General features: G+C 36.1%; 3 protein-coding genes across 3 annotated transcripts; 2 read left to right on the plus strand and 1 right to left on the minus strand.

Annotated features, from left to right (window-relative positions):
* Positions 1-1,093: 1,093 nt before the first annotated feature.
* Positions 1,094-5,292, plus strand: LOC123011122 (sodium/hydrogen exchanger 10-like). Its single transcript, XM_044408428.1, has 9 exons — positions 1,094-1,273; positions 1,320-1,551; positions 1,598-1,900; positions 1,951-2,674; positions 2,715-3,075; positions 3,124-3,961; positions 4,007-4,529; positions 4,575-5,100; positions 5,151-5,292. Exons 1-9 carry the CDS (start codon positions 1,094-1,096, stop codon positions 5,256-5,258), a joined length of 3,795 nt encoding a protein of 1,264 aa, XP_044264363.1. The 3' UTR covers positions 5,259-5,292.
* Positions 5,293-5,383: 91 nt separating this feature from the next.
* Positions 5,384-9,801, plus strand: LOC123010974 (sodium/hydrogen exchanger 10-like). The gene is made up of 11 exons (XM_044408205.1): positions 5,384-5,549; positions 5,611-5,842; positions 5,884-6,189; positions 6,234-6,945; positions 7,201-7,579; positions 7,619-7,953; positions 8,000-8,748; positions 8,801-9,074; positions 9,122-9,370; positions 9,416-9,554; positions 9,601-9,801. Exons 1-11 carry the CDS (start codon positions 5,406-5,408, stop codon positions 9,799-9,801), a joined length of 3,720 nt encoding a protein of 1,239 aa, XP_044264140.1. The 5' UTR covers positions 5,384-5,405.
* An 84-nt stretch (positions 9,802-9,885) lies between these two features.
* Positions 9,886-14,482, minus strand: LOC123011050 (sodium/hydrogen exchanger 10-like). Its single transcript, XM_044408313.1, has 13 exons — positions 14,214-14,482; positions 13,928-14,159; positions 13,577-13,879; positions 12,608-13,526; positions 12,385-12,559; positions 11,970-12,331; positions 11,437-11,918; positions 11,140-11,388; positions 10,818-11,091; positions 10,514-10,762; positions 10,320-10,458; positions 10,091-10,267; positions 9,886-10,036 (listed from the first exon to the last, which is right to left on the minus strand). The coding sequence occupies exons 1-13, from the start codon at positions 14,421-14,423 to the stop codon at positions 9,944-9,946; spliced, it is 3,864 nt and encodes a 1,287-aa protein (XP_044264248.1). The 5' UTR covers positions 14,424-14,482; the 3' UTR covers positions 9,886-9,943.
* Between the last annotated feature and the right edge of the window lie 546 nt (positions 14,483-15,028).

A 15,028-nucleotide genomic window follows, 5' to 3' on the forward strand; every position in this document is an offset into this window, starting at 1 on the left:
CATGAGGGCACTACTTCCGGAAATAATTGATCCAAGAGCGTCCAGAAGTATGCCACTAAGGGAAATTCAATTAAATTAATTAATAAGAATTTTTACTAAATAAAAAATCATTTCCTTTGATTTTTATTTATTTGTTATTATTTATCACCAAGGTGATATAAGTAAACTAAATTGGCAATTATCTAAGATAATATTAAAAGAATCCTAATAAAACATTAAAAAGTATAAAATTATATTTACGAGCCCGACAAGAAAATCGTTTTAAAAAAATTTAAGATTTCAAAATCAAAAACAAAAGTGGGATTGCGACGCTTTTTTGAACTTTTACAACTAGCGAAATATAGATTGTTGTTATCCAAGTCGATAACTTCAAGAGGTAATCCAAAATTAAATAATTCGCAATCTAAAATCGGGTAGCAATATTACAACAGTGCTAATAAAAATTTGAGCGAATTTATACCTGAAAGTAAATTATGTTCTTCCATTAGATTGTCGTTTATGACTGCTACCGATCCCAGCTTGACAGCTGAACCAGTGTTGTAAAATTCTGAAGGCCAAGTTTGCTCCGGACGGGCCTTAATAATCACATTTGTGTTAAAATAAATCCATTATTCTTTTTACAATAAAATAATTCGAATTTCAGTATTTATAAAGACTTTTACAATCTCTGTATAAATCAACAGATAAGTGATCTGTAGTGGAATTACTATGGTTGCCACATGGCAATATATAGTATCAACAGTGCTCAGATATTGATAGGCATTGTTGCTACAATTAATATTGAATGTTAAATATCTTATCATTTATCAATTCCAGACATTAAAAGTTTATTTTTTTAGATAGACAATTTATTAATCTATTAGAAGCAAAAATAAAAAATAGGGTGTTCCATGCTGTATGGTTGATGCACTAGATTAGTATCTATCAATGTCCTGTACATTTTTTTTTTAATTTTACAAAATTACAAACGGAAACGTAATGATTAATGAATGTATAAAGGACAAAAAGTATAACAATTTTTCCGGATAAAATTTTAAATCACCAATGTTGCGTGTAACCTTAGCGACCATAAAACTGGCAAAACTTTATCAAAATGTCTAAAATAAAGTTTTTGTTAATCTTAATCCTATGCGAATCATGCCAGGCCTTCCTCAACACAACATTTCGTATAGACAGTCCCCGTGCCCAATACCCCGCAATTCCATCTCAGTATAACGTAATCTATTTCTTCGTGATAATCATGTTAGCAACCATAATGCGAATCATCCTACTCGTAAGTCGCCACCATTCCCAACTCTCTAATAATGACCTACTTTAAGCGATACGACATTCCCACCCCTTACGGCGCCTTCATGATCTTCATCGGCGTCATCTGGGGGCTCATCTGCAACAATAGTCGCTTTGTGCTCCTTGCTTCCGACTCCATGACCACCAGTATTATCGATCTCATCTACATCTACTTACCTGCCGCGGTCTTCTCCACCAGTTTCAATCTCGACGTCCCCATTTTCCTCAAGATTATTCCGCAACTTATGGTGATTGGAATTTTTGGTACAAAATCCGATTTACTATTGGAACAATCTCTAATTATTTGTAGTAACTCTTCTAACTGGAATCCTTTTCGGAATCATGATGAAAATGGTGATTGAACCGAATTGGTCGTTATCTATTGGACTAATTTTCGGTATTTTTATTGTTCCGATCAATCCTGCAAGCATTGTGTACCTTCTGAAGCAGCAAACAACAGTAACTAGACACATCAGCACTCTGTTGGAAGGCGAAGCCCTCTTCAATATGCTTTTCGCAGAAACTACACACGATTTGGTTAGCAACCATAAAAAGGGATTCGTCGTTTGGTGGTATCAGTTTGTAATGGTGTTTCTACGCTTTGTTTTGTTTGGTAAGTCGTAGAAGTCAAAAATATCTACTAATAATAAAACTCCTATTTAGGTATCGCATTTGGGTATTTGATGGGTCTTATTGGTCGTTACATGATGCGCACAATGCACCGTTACCCTTTCACCATCTCCTTGATTTCCTTCAGTTTTCCCTACTTTACGTTCTTTTTGTCAGATCTTTACATATCTGGGTGTGGGTCTATTTCCGTTATGACTTTGGGTACCATGATGGCAATAGAACGCACAGTTCTTGCAAAAGAAACAAACCAGTTTTTGAATGACATATGGGAAATCATAGGGTATGTTCTTGATGCGGTCATGTGTGTCACTATTGCGTTGCTGGCTACTGTTAAAATAGCCCGTGTTGCACATTTTTCCTCGTATATACGCATAATTGTGACTTATCTGACATATTACTCGATCAGATTCATATGTTTCCTCCTATTTTCTCCCATAATCAGTCGGTTAGGATACGGCATGGACTTAAAATGCATGATAGTGTGTGTATGGAGCGGCCTCAAGAGTTCCTTTAGTCTAGCCCTTTCCTTAATCTTCATAGAGGATGAGTTAGAACTAGAAAAAATGAAACGGATATTTTTTCAATGTGTGGGCATTTATTTCCTGTCTGTTTTAATCAATGGGACTTTTACAAAAAAAATCTTGGAGTTTTTAGGCTTGCGAGAAATCTCTATAGCGAGAAAAATCAACATGACAAACTGCATGAAACATATTTTCACCAAAAGGAACAAAACTGTGGCCATCCTAAAGATGGACAGGTAAAACTGAAATGATTCGTGAAATCTAACACATTGATAGATTTTTAGCTGACGTCAACTGGCCGGTCGTTATTGAAGCGACTGACATGAAACATCCATACCGTATGGGAATGGAAGATACCGAAGAAGACAGCTTTTTTCTAGGATATCGGTTTACAATTTGCCCCGATTGCAAAACAGAAATTCCCAAAGAACCAACAGTCAGAGAATTAAAAGACATGGCCAAGGAGGCCAAAATGAGGGTGCTTAAAAGCAAAAAAATGTGCTATGCGCGTCAGTACGAAAACGGCATGATGACCAAAGAGGGAATCCGGATTTTGAGTCAAGCCGTCGAGCTTGCTATGGACACTGAAGCCGCAATGATCCAACTCGAAGGGCTCGAGAAACGATTCAAAGAAGAGGTGTTCACACTTCTTAATTTAACAAATATATCTAATTCGTTTTTGCAGAACTGTATATATCGATGCATTCGAAAGAGGGTCAAACATTTAGACCGAACTCAAGCCGATATAATCAAACCTCCTCGCAAATATTTTAGACGACTTTGTTACCGGCTTTGCATCAATAATACATTCGAACACTTTATGTTGGTCGTTATAACCATTCATTGCATTTTCATAATCGTGGACATAATATATCATCCGCCAGGACACCATGAAGATACCATAAATAAACAACTTGACGTTGCGATTTCAATCCTTGATCTTATTTTCTCTTTCATTTACATCTTTGAGATGATTGTGAAAGTATTGGCATTTTCCTGGATCCAGATTTGGAATCACGGAATTAAGACCTATTTCAAGTCTGTTTGGCGAATTATTGATTTCATCGTATTGGTGGCATGTACGATGGACGCTTATTATGACTTGAAGTGTTTATATGCAAAAATTCCCAAGAACGAGTATGATGCCTTTTATCATGTTTTGACCCTTTTGCGAGTTCTGCGAGTCGTGCGACTTTTCACAATTTTGAAAATCTTCTACCCGAAAATTATTATGTATCTAGACCGGGTTGTTGACACCCAATTGGCGTTTACGTATGAATTGGGGAAAAGTTATGCAATTGGAGAGACTGAAATTTTGGATATGTTGCCCTACATAATCGACAATAACACAATCCGAGAAGAAATCAAGCAGAAAATTGAAAGGGATAAGGTTATCATAACAAAGTTGTTGGGAGTGATTCAAAAGGAGAAACCTTGGATTGCAATAACTGTGAAGACGAAACAAGCAATTCGGACGATTTTGAACTCGATGAAGGAAGCAGCAAATCAGTTGAAGATTGCTGGTGAGTTGTTTTTTTTCTCGGACAATTTTCCATGCTTTATGCAAGGTTGGGTCGACGACTATGAACAAGAAAAACTGACCCAAGTCATTGGTGAGCTGTGGTCCAAAGTAAATTCGATCAAAACGGTCCAACCAAGCGCCCCCAAAGTCATTTTCAAGGAAGTTGCGTGGATGGCAGGGGACCAAAACGTTATTGATTTTCTATTTGAAAATGTCACGGTAAAGAAATTCGAACCTGGGGATGTAGTGTTTGGCGAAGGAACTGTTGCTGATGGTATTTACATCGTCGTGACTGGTCTTTTTATGATCACTTATAAACCGGAACCGAATGTATTGTCTAGTTTGCATGAATTTGGCCAATTGCCAATCGGTGATTATTTATCGGCTACGCAATACGACGAACGTGTTGTAGACTATATAGTGTCTGGTAATTGTATAGGCGAGCTCAGCACTTTGACTGGAAGAGCTTATAACAGTACTGTGTCTGCAGATGCACATTGCCAGGTCTATGTTTTGAGTAAGGGTGTTATAAATCGGGCAATGGAGCTAAGTCCAGACCCCGTCGTAGGGTAAGTTCCAAATTTGCCAAAAATTGTCACTCTTGATTTCCTTAGACTGGAATGTCGGCTTTGGAAAGAAGTCAGTATAAGAATGGCCGTTCCTCTTCTTATGTCGGTTCCAGCTTATCAAGGTTTCTCCCAAGACCAAATCAAGTACGCCCTCGAACGTGCCTTTGTCCCAAATTTATCCAATTACAAGGTTTTTGCCGTCACTGATATGGTTGAAGACATTATTTTAATTGAAGGCACTGCTGCTGACTTTAATACTAGAGAAACTTTTGTTGCCCCTTGTTGTATTCCTAGAACCGTCCAAAAACTCATACTTCCAAAGAGTAGCTTACTTAACATTCCAGTTTTCTTAGATACGAAGCTACTTATAATTCCCGAGAAAGATGTAGATGAATATGATGTCATGATTTTAGCTGAAGAAACGTGCGAGATGGTGGATGCCGGAGCAAATTTGAAATGTCTCCAACATGCGACACAAGAAAAAACTCGAAAGAAAAAAATAAAAATGATGACTTCGAGGAAAAAAGGGACTTCTACTAGTAAAACTCTGAGCAAGTTCAAACCAGAATCGGTATTTGACAGGATGAGGTTAAAATTTCTCCTATACTGGTTTGTTTGCAGAGTGATTCAGGCGGTATGTTGTTTTTCAAGAGAACCGATTCTGAAACGCATAGTGTTTATTTGGAAGAGGAGGAAGAGAATAAACGAAGTGCTGAGCAACAGAAATAATCAAATGCTCATCCTTATTTTCATGTATTTTGTTCTAGTTTTGTTCTAAATAAAGTTCTTATTTTAACGTAGTTGGCTTTCAGCGTGCTGTCAGTTTTTTCTTAGACAACGTGTTTAATGAACTGTCTTACAAATGCAATTATAAAAATGAAATCTGTATTGATTTTAATTTTGATCCTTCTAATTTACGTTGGTGGTCAGCCAACTGATATCGAGAATTTTCACATGGAAGAAAGGACCAATTCTATGAAGTACCTTCATATTTTTAGTGTAATACTTCTGGTAACAATTGTTCGTCATATTTTCACCGTAAGTTGCTTCCTGATTTATAACCTCGAATTAATCTGATCAGGCGTACGAGATACCCATCCCCCACGGAGTCTTCGTCTTCTTCCTAGGTATTTTCTGGGGTGTTGGAATGAAGTTTTCGTTTTGGATGTACAATCTGGGAGTGGAATTTTATTTTGTCATACCGCTTTTTAAGGAAGTTTACCTCCCGGTGTTACTTTTCAGCACAGCTTTCTGTCTGGACGTGCATTCATTTGTCAGGTCATTGACCCAAGTGTTAATCATTTCGTTTCCAGGTACATACAAAGGAAAATTCGCACTTTAAAATTGCCCTTAGTTTCTGTTCTCAGTACCCTTTTGTGCGGCTTGGTCGCACAGATGGTCGTAGACCCTAAAAACTGGAAAGTCACCGATGGAATCTTCCTTGGATTTGTGAACAGTGCGATTTATCCCGTGGATGTGTTGCGCTATCTCCAAGAAAACACTATCCAGAACAAGTACGTTACGTCTTTGCTTCAAGGAGAGACGCTTTTCTCAACAATTCTTCCATGGTTTATTTACCAGCTGACGTTATTGCATATGTTTTCGTTAGTGGTATACTGGTACCAGTTCGTCATGGGGTTTGTGCGGTTGATAATCGGGGGTAAAGTTGTTTGTTGCAATTAGGTGATATTTTTCTGTGTCTAGGTCTTTTCCTAGGTTATGTCTTAGGCTTCTTCTGTGTTTTCTTGATGAAATTCTCCTACAACGACCCTTCGTATCTGATGGTCCTCACCGTTGCTGCTTGCTATTCTAATTATTATATTGGAGAGTACATCTTATCTAACGCAGGGGCTCTCACCCTTATAATATCGGCGGTAATGATGGCATATGAGCGTCAGTCTCTCTCAAAAGAAGTAGAGGAATCAGTTGTGAACCTTTGGAAAATGATTTGTTACTTGATGACGAGTGTGATAATTTTTCTCACGGGCAGCGCTCTCCCTGAAATGATTGGAACTACTTTTAATTATAAAGACTACATATTTGTTTTAGTCACTTATTTGTTGTGGAACATCACTCGCTTTATTTCATTCTTTCTGTTCTCGCCGATTTTGAGTCGCATCGGTTACGGAATGACCTTTTCAAATATGATTATTTATGTTTGGGCCGGTTTGAAAAACCCTGTTTGTATTTCCTATTCCGCTCTAGCAACCGAAATGACACGAAACAAAGCAATTTTTCTCCATACTGTCGGCGTCTACTTCTTGATGCTTTTGATCAATGGAAGTTTCACAATGTGTGTGCTTCGTGTTTTAGGACTTGCGGAAATTTCAACATCTCGAAGAATAAACATGAACAATTGCATGAAATATCTGTATGAAGCCAGAAGTCGTACTGTGGCAATCTTGAAGATGGACAGGTAGGTATAGTTCAGCTATTGATATTTGGAGGATTTGGCGCTCTAAGTAGTTTATAGCACCTCTGTCGTAAGACCCACTAAGGGTAATTCCAACCAGATGTTTAAAACGATTTTTTCAAAATGGACCGTACTGAATATTTTTAGATAATACGTAGGTATTTAGTATTTACTAGCTTAAAATTCTGTATCCTCCAAATATCGATGGTTTTACTTACTTATCAAAACTTTGCCATCAGTATAAACCCTTATTTAAAGATTCTTGTCTGACGCCAACTGGCCATTGGTCATGACCACAACAACGTTGAAACATCCTTACAAGAAATCCAAAACTGCAGAAAATGAAGACGAAGATGAAAACGATGAAGGCTTTTCCCTCGGATACAAATACACTTTCTGTCCAGATTGCGAAAAAGATATACCAAATGAACCTACTTCCAAAGAATTGAAAGAGATGCTCAAAGAAGCGAAACTTCGAATCCTCAAACTGAAGAAAACTATTTATGCCAGACAGTTTGAAAGTGGAATGATATCTAAAGAAGGACTTAGAATCTTACAACAAGCTGTCGAAATTGCAATGGACAGCGATGAACTCGTCATCGAACTCGATGGTCTTTACAAACTTTTCACAAAAGAGGTGTGTCACAAATTATGCTTTGAGACTATTCTCTTGTAGAGAGCTTTCTATAGGTTTCTGCGAAACCGTGTTCAGGCTGTCCTAAAATCGAGAAGTGAAGACTACAAAGCACCACGAGTCAAGTGGAAATTGTGGTGTTACCACTTTATCGAAACGACATTTTTCAAAACTTCGATATACATTGTCATAGTAATCAACATTAGTTTGCTCATAACAAGTTTCGCATTGAGGTCGAAAACATTAATTATGGTGTACTACATTAAATTTGGCTTAGCTATTTTATTTTTTATTATCTACCTTGTCATATTTGGAATAAAACTTTGTGCATATTCTTGGTCACATAAGATAACACATACGTTATCGACTTACTTCGGGTAAAACTCTAAATGATTTTTACTGTTACTGATGTTATAACTTTAGGTATCAACACAATTTGACTGAATATGTAATCCTATGCTTTACGTTCGCCACACTGTTATGTTACTTTTTCAAACTTTTGTTTCATTTCACTTCAGTTTGTATCTATTTGGAAATACTTCTTGTGATTTGTCTAATTTTCCGTTTATTGACATTGTTGAAGTTTCTTCGAGTCATTAAGTTCTTCAAAACCCTGCCTAATACGATGATTAAGGTCTTAGATAGTAAAGTTGATTCTCACAGAGCAATGGCTTTTGAAATGGCCAAAAACTATGTCGTTGCCGAAGAAGAGATTTTGGAAATTCTTCATCAAATAATCGACAATGAAAAAATACGATTAATAATAAAAGAAAAAATGCAAGAAGACCGTCTTGCAATTGTAAAAAGAATAAGCATGTTTGTAAAACATGGAGGTTGGCTTGTTCCCACCGTCAAAACAAAAGCAGCTTTACGAGCTGTTATAAACAGCATGATAGACGACTTACACGAATTAAAAATCTCAGGATGGGTAGATGAGGTCGAATACAACAAACTCTTTAAATCTTTGGGCGAACGAAGTAAATACGTCAATAGCATAAAAAGCATCGCACCAACGTTGCCCAGGAAGATATTTGAAGAAGTACCATATATTGGTGACGACTGCGAGTTGATTAATTTCCTGTACAATAACATTGCTACTAAGAAATTTGATCCCGGAGATGTTATTGTCAGTGAAGAAGATATCACTGAAGGCATCTACATTGTCGTGACAGGTGTTTTACCAAAATTTTCCTCCTATAACTTTTGTTTTTATTCAAATTGTAGGAATGTTCCTTGTAACGTACACGCCAAACGAAGATGTAATAGCTACCTTAAAGATGACGGGTTTGTTGCCGGGAATTGACGCTATATCGTCCCTTGATTACGAGGAGGCCTTGTTTGAATACATAATCCCAGGGAATACTATGGGTGAATTATCAACAATTACGGAACGACCATACAGTGGCGTTGTCACTGCTGAGACTCACAGTCAGGTCTATGTCCTCAACCAAGATGTTGTGAAAAAAGCCATTGAAATGGATACGGATCCGGTGACAGGGTGCGTCAGTAAATTAATTCCGCTCTTGTGCACGAAATATTTTGCAGTTTAGCTTGCCGAATTTGGAAGTACATTAGTTTTCGTAAAGCAATTACGATCATGTTGAACGTCCCATCGTACCGTTCTTACACTTTAGAAAAGATTAAATACATTCTCGAGCGCTCATTTGTTCCGGATTTATCGAACTATAAAATTTTTGTGGTAAATGAAATGATGAGCGACATTATACTAATCGAAGGTAGTGTTGTCGATTTTAACACTCGGGATTTGTACATTGCACCTTGCTATATACCTAGGTTTGTTCCTTCTACATTATTATCTAGATAACTGGAGATTTTCAGGACGGTACAAAAATTGGTAATGCCCAAAAGCAGTCTAATTAATGTTGAAGTACGCATTGAAACTAAATTACTGGTTATTCCAGCTAAGGACTATGATGGATACGACATAATGCTTACAGAAGAGGAAACCTGTGAATTGGTAAAATCTGGTACGTTTAAAAATTAGATACTACTTTGGCTTATAGGTCAGTGATAATGCAAGTAAGTGTCTTCGCCATTTCATAAAACAAAAAGCTAAAATCGGAGGAAAAGCTTCTAAATATCATTCATATATGGGTTCTAGTTCGAGGTCTCTTAAAAAAAGGTTACAGGCTGTTGCTTCCACAAAAATTTCATTTGCCAGCACACAGGAACACAGTATTTCGTTTGGATCGTCACATGTCTAACCACACAAATAAATATAATTCATTAATTGAAAAAGAATGTTTTTGTACGAATTAAAAGACAGCTTGATTTTAATATTATTGTGATATAAATATATTACAAATGCAATTTATAACAACATCTAATTTAATCTAAATCAGGACGTTAGGACTCTGTGCGATACGAAAGTTTTCTCTGTTCTTGTTCTTGTAGAAAATCATTAAAGGACATGCTCTCTTTTGCTAAAGATTCAATTGCCTACAACAAAATTTCAACAATTCAATTTATTGCGACTGAAGATAGAGTAGTTACCGAACGCGAGTATGTCGACGCCGATGATGTAGTTGAACGGGGAGCACTGCGTGAACTATAAGAAGATTTTTGCTTATCAACGTGTCTTTGGCGTAAATTAGCTCTGTTTCGTCTTCTATTTTTAATGCGTTCTTGTACTGTGTGTTGAAGACATTTAGATTGTGATCCTGTAGAAAGCTTAAAAATCTTCGCTTTATAAATACTGTTACCTTTTAATTAAATTTAATACCATTTCACAAGTTTCTTCTGCCAACATCATAACATCGTATTCATCCACTTCGCGGTCAGGGACGATTAAAATCTTTGTCTCAACATCAAATGGGACATTCATTAGACTGCTTGTAGGCAAAATAATTTTTTGTACAGTTCTATGATGTAGGAAAAAATAAAAAAAGTTTTTTCACGAAATAAATTAGACAAAACCTGGAAATACAGCAAGGAGCTAAGTAAGTCTCCCGTGTATTGAAATCGGCAACAAGACCATCAACGATTATTACATCTTCGATCATATCAGTCACGTTAAAAATTTTATATTTTCTTAAATTTGGTACAAAAGCTCGTTCTAGAGCATATTTGACTTGTTCATGACTCAAGGATTGATAAGCTGGAGTGGCCAGAAGGAGTGGTACTGCAATTCTAATGCTAACTTCTTTCCAAATTCTACACTCTAAACTATAGATATGTAAATTATTTAAAAATGCATCTACAAAAATTTGATTATATGAACCCAATGATTGGATCGGGACTTAATTCCATCGCTCGTCTTAAAACACCACAGCTCAACACGTAAACCTGACTAGGTGCTTCGGCTTGAATAGTACAGTTGTAGGGTCTCCCAGTCAAAAAACTTAGTTCTCCTATACAGTTTCCTGAAACTACGTAATCCACCGCAGGATTTGCATATTTTGTTCCAGAGAGGTAATCCACAATAGGCAGTTGTCCATATTCGTGTAAACTTTCGAGGCAATTTTTACTAGGATTATAACTAACAATGAAAAGTCCTTGAAAGATATTTTACTCAAATGTAAATTTTAAAAAAATCACTCAACCTGTTACGACTATATAGATGCCATCAGCAACGTCGCCCTCATCAAAAACTACATCTCCAGTATCAAATTTTTTAACCGTAACATTTTCAAAAAGAAAATTAATAACATCTTCATCTTCAGCCATCCACGCCACCTCCTTGAAGATCACTTTAGGGGCGCTTGGTTGGACCATACCGATGGCGTTTACTCTCTCATATAAAACATCCATTGCTACCAATAACTTATCTTGCTCAAAATTGTCTATCCAACCTTTAAGACATAATTAACAAAAAAAATCAACTCAATTCCGAAAACTACCCCCAACTTTAAGTTGAGTCACTGCCTCTGACATACAACTAAGAATCGTTCGAATCGCTTGTTTTGACTTGACCGTAATGGCCACCCAAGGCTTTTCTTTCTGAATAAGTCCCAGCATTTTAGTAATAAGCAAACGATCATTATCGAGTTTCATCTTAATTTCTTCTCTTGCTTTTTTATTGTCGATTAAATAAGGCAGCAATTCTAAAATTTCGCCATGGGTCGAAGCGTAACTTTTGCAGATATCATAAATCAAAGCTATTTTTGCGTCCGCACTGCGATCCAGGCAGTTTAAAAAGATAGGGTTGAAAATACGTAAAACTAGGACTAGTTTTAAAACCACAAGTAACTGTAACCAATTAAACACTACGAAAACAGATTCTTCTTCTTCTTCGTGGTTAGAAGACAAAGTAGCAGCTTTAACAGATACATTAACTATAAGTATAATAATGATCATAACATCAATGCTATTTGAAACGGATCTAAAAAATTGTAAAGTTTAAAAAAACATTTATATTGCAGTACCTACCTACTTGAAGTATCTCGTCAGTCCGTCAGCACATATTCTTCTACGCGAGTATGCCATGACTTTTATTAAAAATTCCAAAAAATAAATAAAAACAAAAATCAGTGTTATTGATATCATAACGTAACAGTATTTGTGGGAGTGTTGAATATGGGTACTGTCTTTGTCCATTGTTGAATGATAACGCCAATCAATTCCAATGGCGACAACATTAAGAATGACAATAACAAATATAAATATATCTAAGTATGATGTTTTAATAACGAGATAATAACAGACTCGTCTCCAATAAGTTTTTGGCCGCTTACACATTGCATGCAGATGTTGAATTTTAAGAAGGAGTTTCCAGATAAGACGTTGACAAATATTCTACAACGTAAAATTATGTGAAACACCCTGTATATATAAAAATTTCGACGAACTAGTCTGTATTGTTTTTCCACATTATCTAAATTGATTTGAAATAATTCTCCCGTGTCCATTTGAAGTTCTAAGCCCTGACTGAGAAGTCGCATTCCTTGTTTAGAGACCATCCCCTTTTCAAATTGTCTTGCATAAGAAATTTTTTTGGCTTTCAGCACTCTCATCTGTGCTTCTCTGAAAATGTAAAAAAGTTGCTTGCAAGTAATGTATGAATAAAATTACTTCATTATTTCCTTCATTTCTTTTGTTGTAGGTTGTTCCTCAACATCTTTTTTACATTCTGGACAATATGTGTATCTGTATCCAAAAAAAAACTGTTCTTCTTCTTCTGATGCTAACTCTATGTGATAAGGATGTTCTATTGTACTTGTTTTTCTAATAAATGCCCAGTCATTATCAGCCAAAAATCTATCCATTTTTAATATATCAATTGTTCTTTCTCTCTTGTTAAAAATATGTTTTATAGAGTTGCTCATATTGGCTTGTCTTGCTATAGAAATTGTCCGGAAACCCATGAAATTTAAAAGGATTCCCGTAAAAGAGCCATTGATTAGGTTGGAAAAACAGTAAAGCCCAAGAAAGAAAAAAAAGCACAATTTCCATATGTCTCCATATACTTGTGAAGTGTCTAATGTTGCCATCGATGCTACACACAGCAAACTAAAAGGACTTTTGATTCCACACCAAACACAAATTATCATGTTCTTAAAATCCATTCCGTAACCCAATTTCTTTAAGAATGGCAGAAAGAGAAGAAAGCAAAAAAAACGAGTTACGAAGTATACTAAATAAACAACAGAAATTAAAAAATAGTGACTCCATTCAGTTTTTGGGATAACATAAATCATAGCATTAAAGGCACATCTAACACAGAGAATCACGTCCATTATGAATCCCAAACCTTCCCAAAAATTAGTTACGTATTTTTCGGCTTCCTTACTTAGAGTTGTTCGTTCGAGACCCAATATAAGACCGAGTATCGCTATTCCTGTTGTACCAGAACCGGATCCAAAAGTAAACGAAAAAGAAAAACTCAAAAACGGCATTACAAAAAATATTGAAAACATGCTCAATTTGTTCCATGACATCTTTCGTACAAAGTAACGACCGACCATCCCAAATAAGAGTCCTTCCAAAGTACCTATCGACTGTTTTAACTGGAACGTCCACAATTTTTACACATACACTTACCCATGATAATAAAGCGGAGTATCACATTAATAATTTGGTACCAACGTATCACATGTCCTGCCATATAAGAGATTACAAGAAAGTAAAGATAATCTCCCAGTACAAAGGTGAGCAATGCTTCTCCTTCCAAAAGGACGCCGATGTGTTTCGTGCGCATTGACTGTTCTTTAAGGAGATATCCAATAAATTTGGGATTGGTCGGTATACACAGAAGTCCAAAAAAAAAGCCAAACATTATATCCCAGCTTTCACTTATCAACTGTCTCATCAAAATTCCATTAATAAGACCCGTAAGTGCAGCCACTGAAATCGAATTTTTAACTTGATTTGAAAAAAAACATTTAATAATACCAGGAAGCCCTATGACTAATATTTGTGGGAGAGTTTTAAAAAAAATGGGAACGTCTATGCAGAATGCTATGTTAAATATTGCGCCCGGTATGTAAAGGAACGCTAAATCAACAACAGAGATATCCGTCGCCTTAGAAAATAAAAACAGAACCTTGTTGTTGTAAGCAATAACTCCCCAAACTGCTGCACTCGTCACCATAAAGACTTGATAGGGAATTGGTACGCGAGTGTGCTAAAGTAATGTGGTAAAAGTAAAAAATACATAAAATTGCTGTATTTATGGTACCATAAGAAGAAGTTGAATCATGTAAGCGACCAGAAGAACCATACACAAGAACATCAAATTTACATATTTCTCTGGAACTGCGGGATGAGATGCGGCTGAAAATGATGGTGCAGGCTTTCCAGTCGTCTTAATATTTACATGATGCCAGAACAGTGCACCTAAACCAGCAACTAAAGTAATAACAATTATAGAAGCAGTTAACTTTTTCATTTTTCTTCCAAAAATTTCAAAACTTTGGCCGCTTTTCAGTCGTACTGATAGACACTCACTTTGTGATAATTAAATTTTGAGACTTATGTCTACCATGGAAATTGCAATGTTAAAACAGATTTCTTGATAATTATCTCAAACAAAGAGATCAACCTCCTATTTTCCGTAATGAAATTAAGATTCAAAAGAACTTTGCTAATGCTAGATTTCATAAGAACATAATCAGCACAAGGGGTCAAACGTCACAATATAGTAAAATTATTCTATCGAAACCAATAAAAGGCACAAAACGAAAAGCGGGAGTTTTTTAATTCATAAGTAGATGCATAATAAGTATGATTGTGACGCGTACTCTGTGCCCTCCTGGTTTTTGACCAAGTACCAAAAAAGAGGACCATCTCGCTAAGTTTGTAAGCACGCTCCTATTATTTATTGTTAAGTAGGCTTAAGAAAATAAATGTACATGGTGAGTTATATACAGGATGATTCAAAAGTGTCGGGCCAACCCTCGAATGGTGATATAAGATAAGACTTTCAGCTGAGCACAAAAATGAATACATTTTTTTTTCAAAGAGGAAACAGAACTGTGAATTTCCATATTACAA

This window comes from Tribolium madens, unplaced genomic scaffold (assembly GCF_015345945.1).
Source record: "Tribolium madens isolate multiple individuals breed KSU strain unplaced genomic scaffold, Tmad_KSU_1.1 Scaffold_91;HRSCAF=231;Tcas5.2_LG7, whole genome shotgun sequence".
NCBI classification, from domain to species: Eukaryota; Metazoa; Arthropoda; class Insecta; order Coleoptera; family Tenebrionidae; genus Tribolium; species Tribolium madens.

What these genes read in the sequence shown, in the direction of transcription:
- LOC123011122 (XM_044408428.1), top strand. Translation starts at nt 1,094, where the DNA reads ATGTCTAAAATAAAGTTTTTGTTAATCTTAATCCTATGCGAATCATGC. An exon ending in TCTACGCTTTGTTTTGTTTG is followed by an intron (nt 1,901 to 1,950) that starts GTAAGTCGTAGA and finishes ACTCCTATTTAG; the next exon opens with GTATCGCATTTGGGTATTTG. An exon ending in AGAAACGATTCAAAGAAGAG is followed by an intron (nt 3,076 to 3,123) that starts GTGTTCACACTT and finishes TCGTTTTTGCAG; the next exon opens with AACTGTATATATCGATGCAT.
- LOC123010974 (XM_044408205.1), top strand. Translation starts at nt 5,406, where the DNA reads ATGAAATCTGTATTGATTTTAATTTTGATCCTTCTAATTTACGTTGGT. An exon ending in ACGTTATCGACTTACTTCGG is followed by an intron (nt 7,954 to 7,999) that starts GTAAAACTCTAA and finishes TTATAACTTTAG; the next exon opens with GTATCAACACAATTTGACTG. An exon ending in GATACGGATCCGGTGACAGG is followed by an intron (nt 9,075 to 9,121) that starts GTGCGTCAGTAA and finishes AATATTTTGCAG; the next exon opens with TTTAGCTTGCCGAATTTGGA.
- LOC123011050 (XM_044408313.1), bottom strand. Translation starts at nt 14,423, where the DNA reads ATGAAAAAGTTAACTGCTTCTATAATTGTTATTACTTTAGTTGCTGGT. An exon ending in ACTCCGCTTTATTATCATGG is followed by an intron (nt 13,527 to 13,576) that starts GTAAGTGTATGT and finishes AACAGTCGATAG; the next exon opens with GTACTTTGGAAGGACTCTTA. An exon ending in GACTCAACTTAAAGTTGGGG is followed by an intron (nt 11,389 to 11,436) that starts GTAGTTTTCGGA and finishes TATGTCTTAAAG; the next exon opens with GTTGGATAGACAATTTTGAG.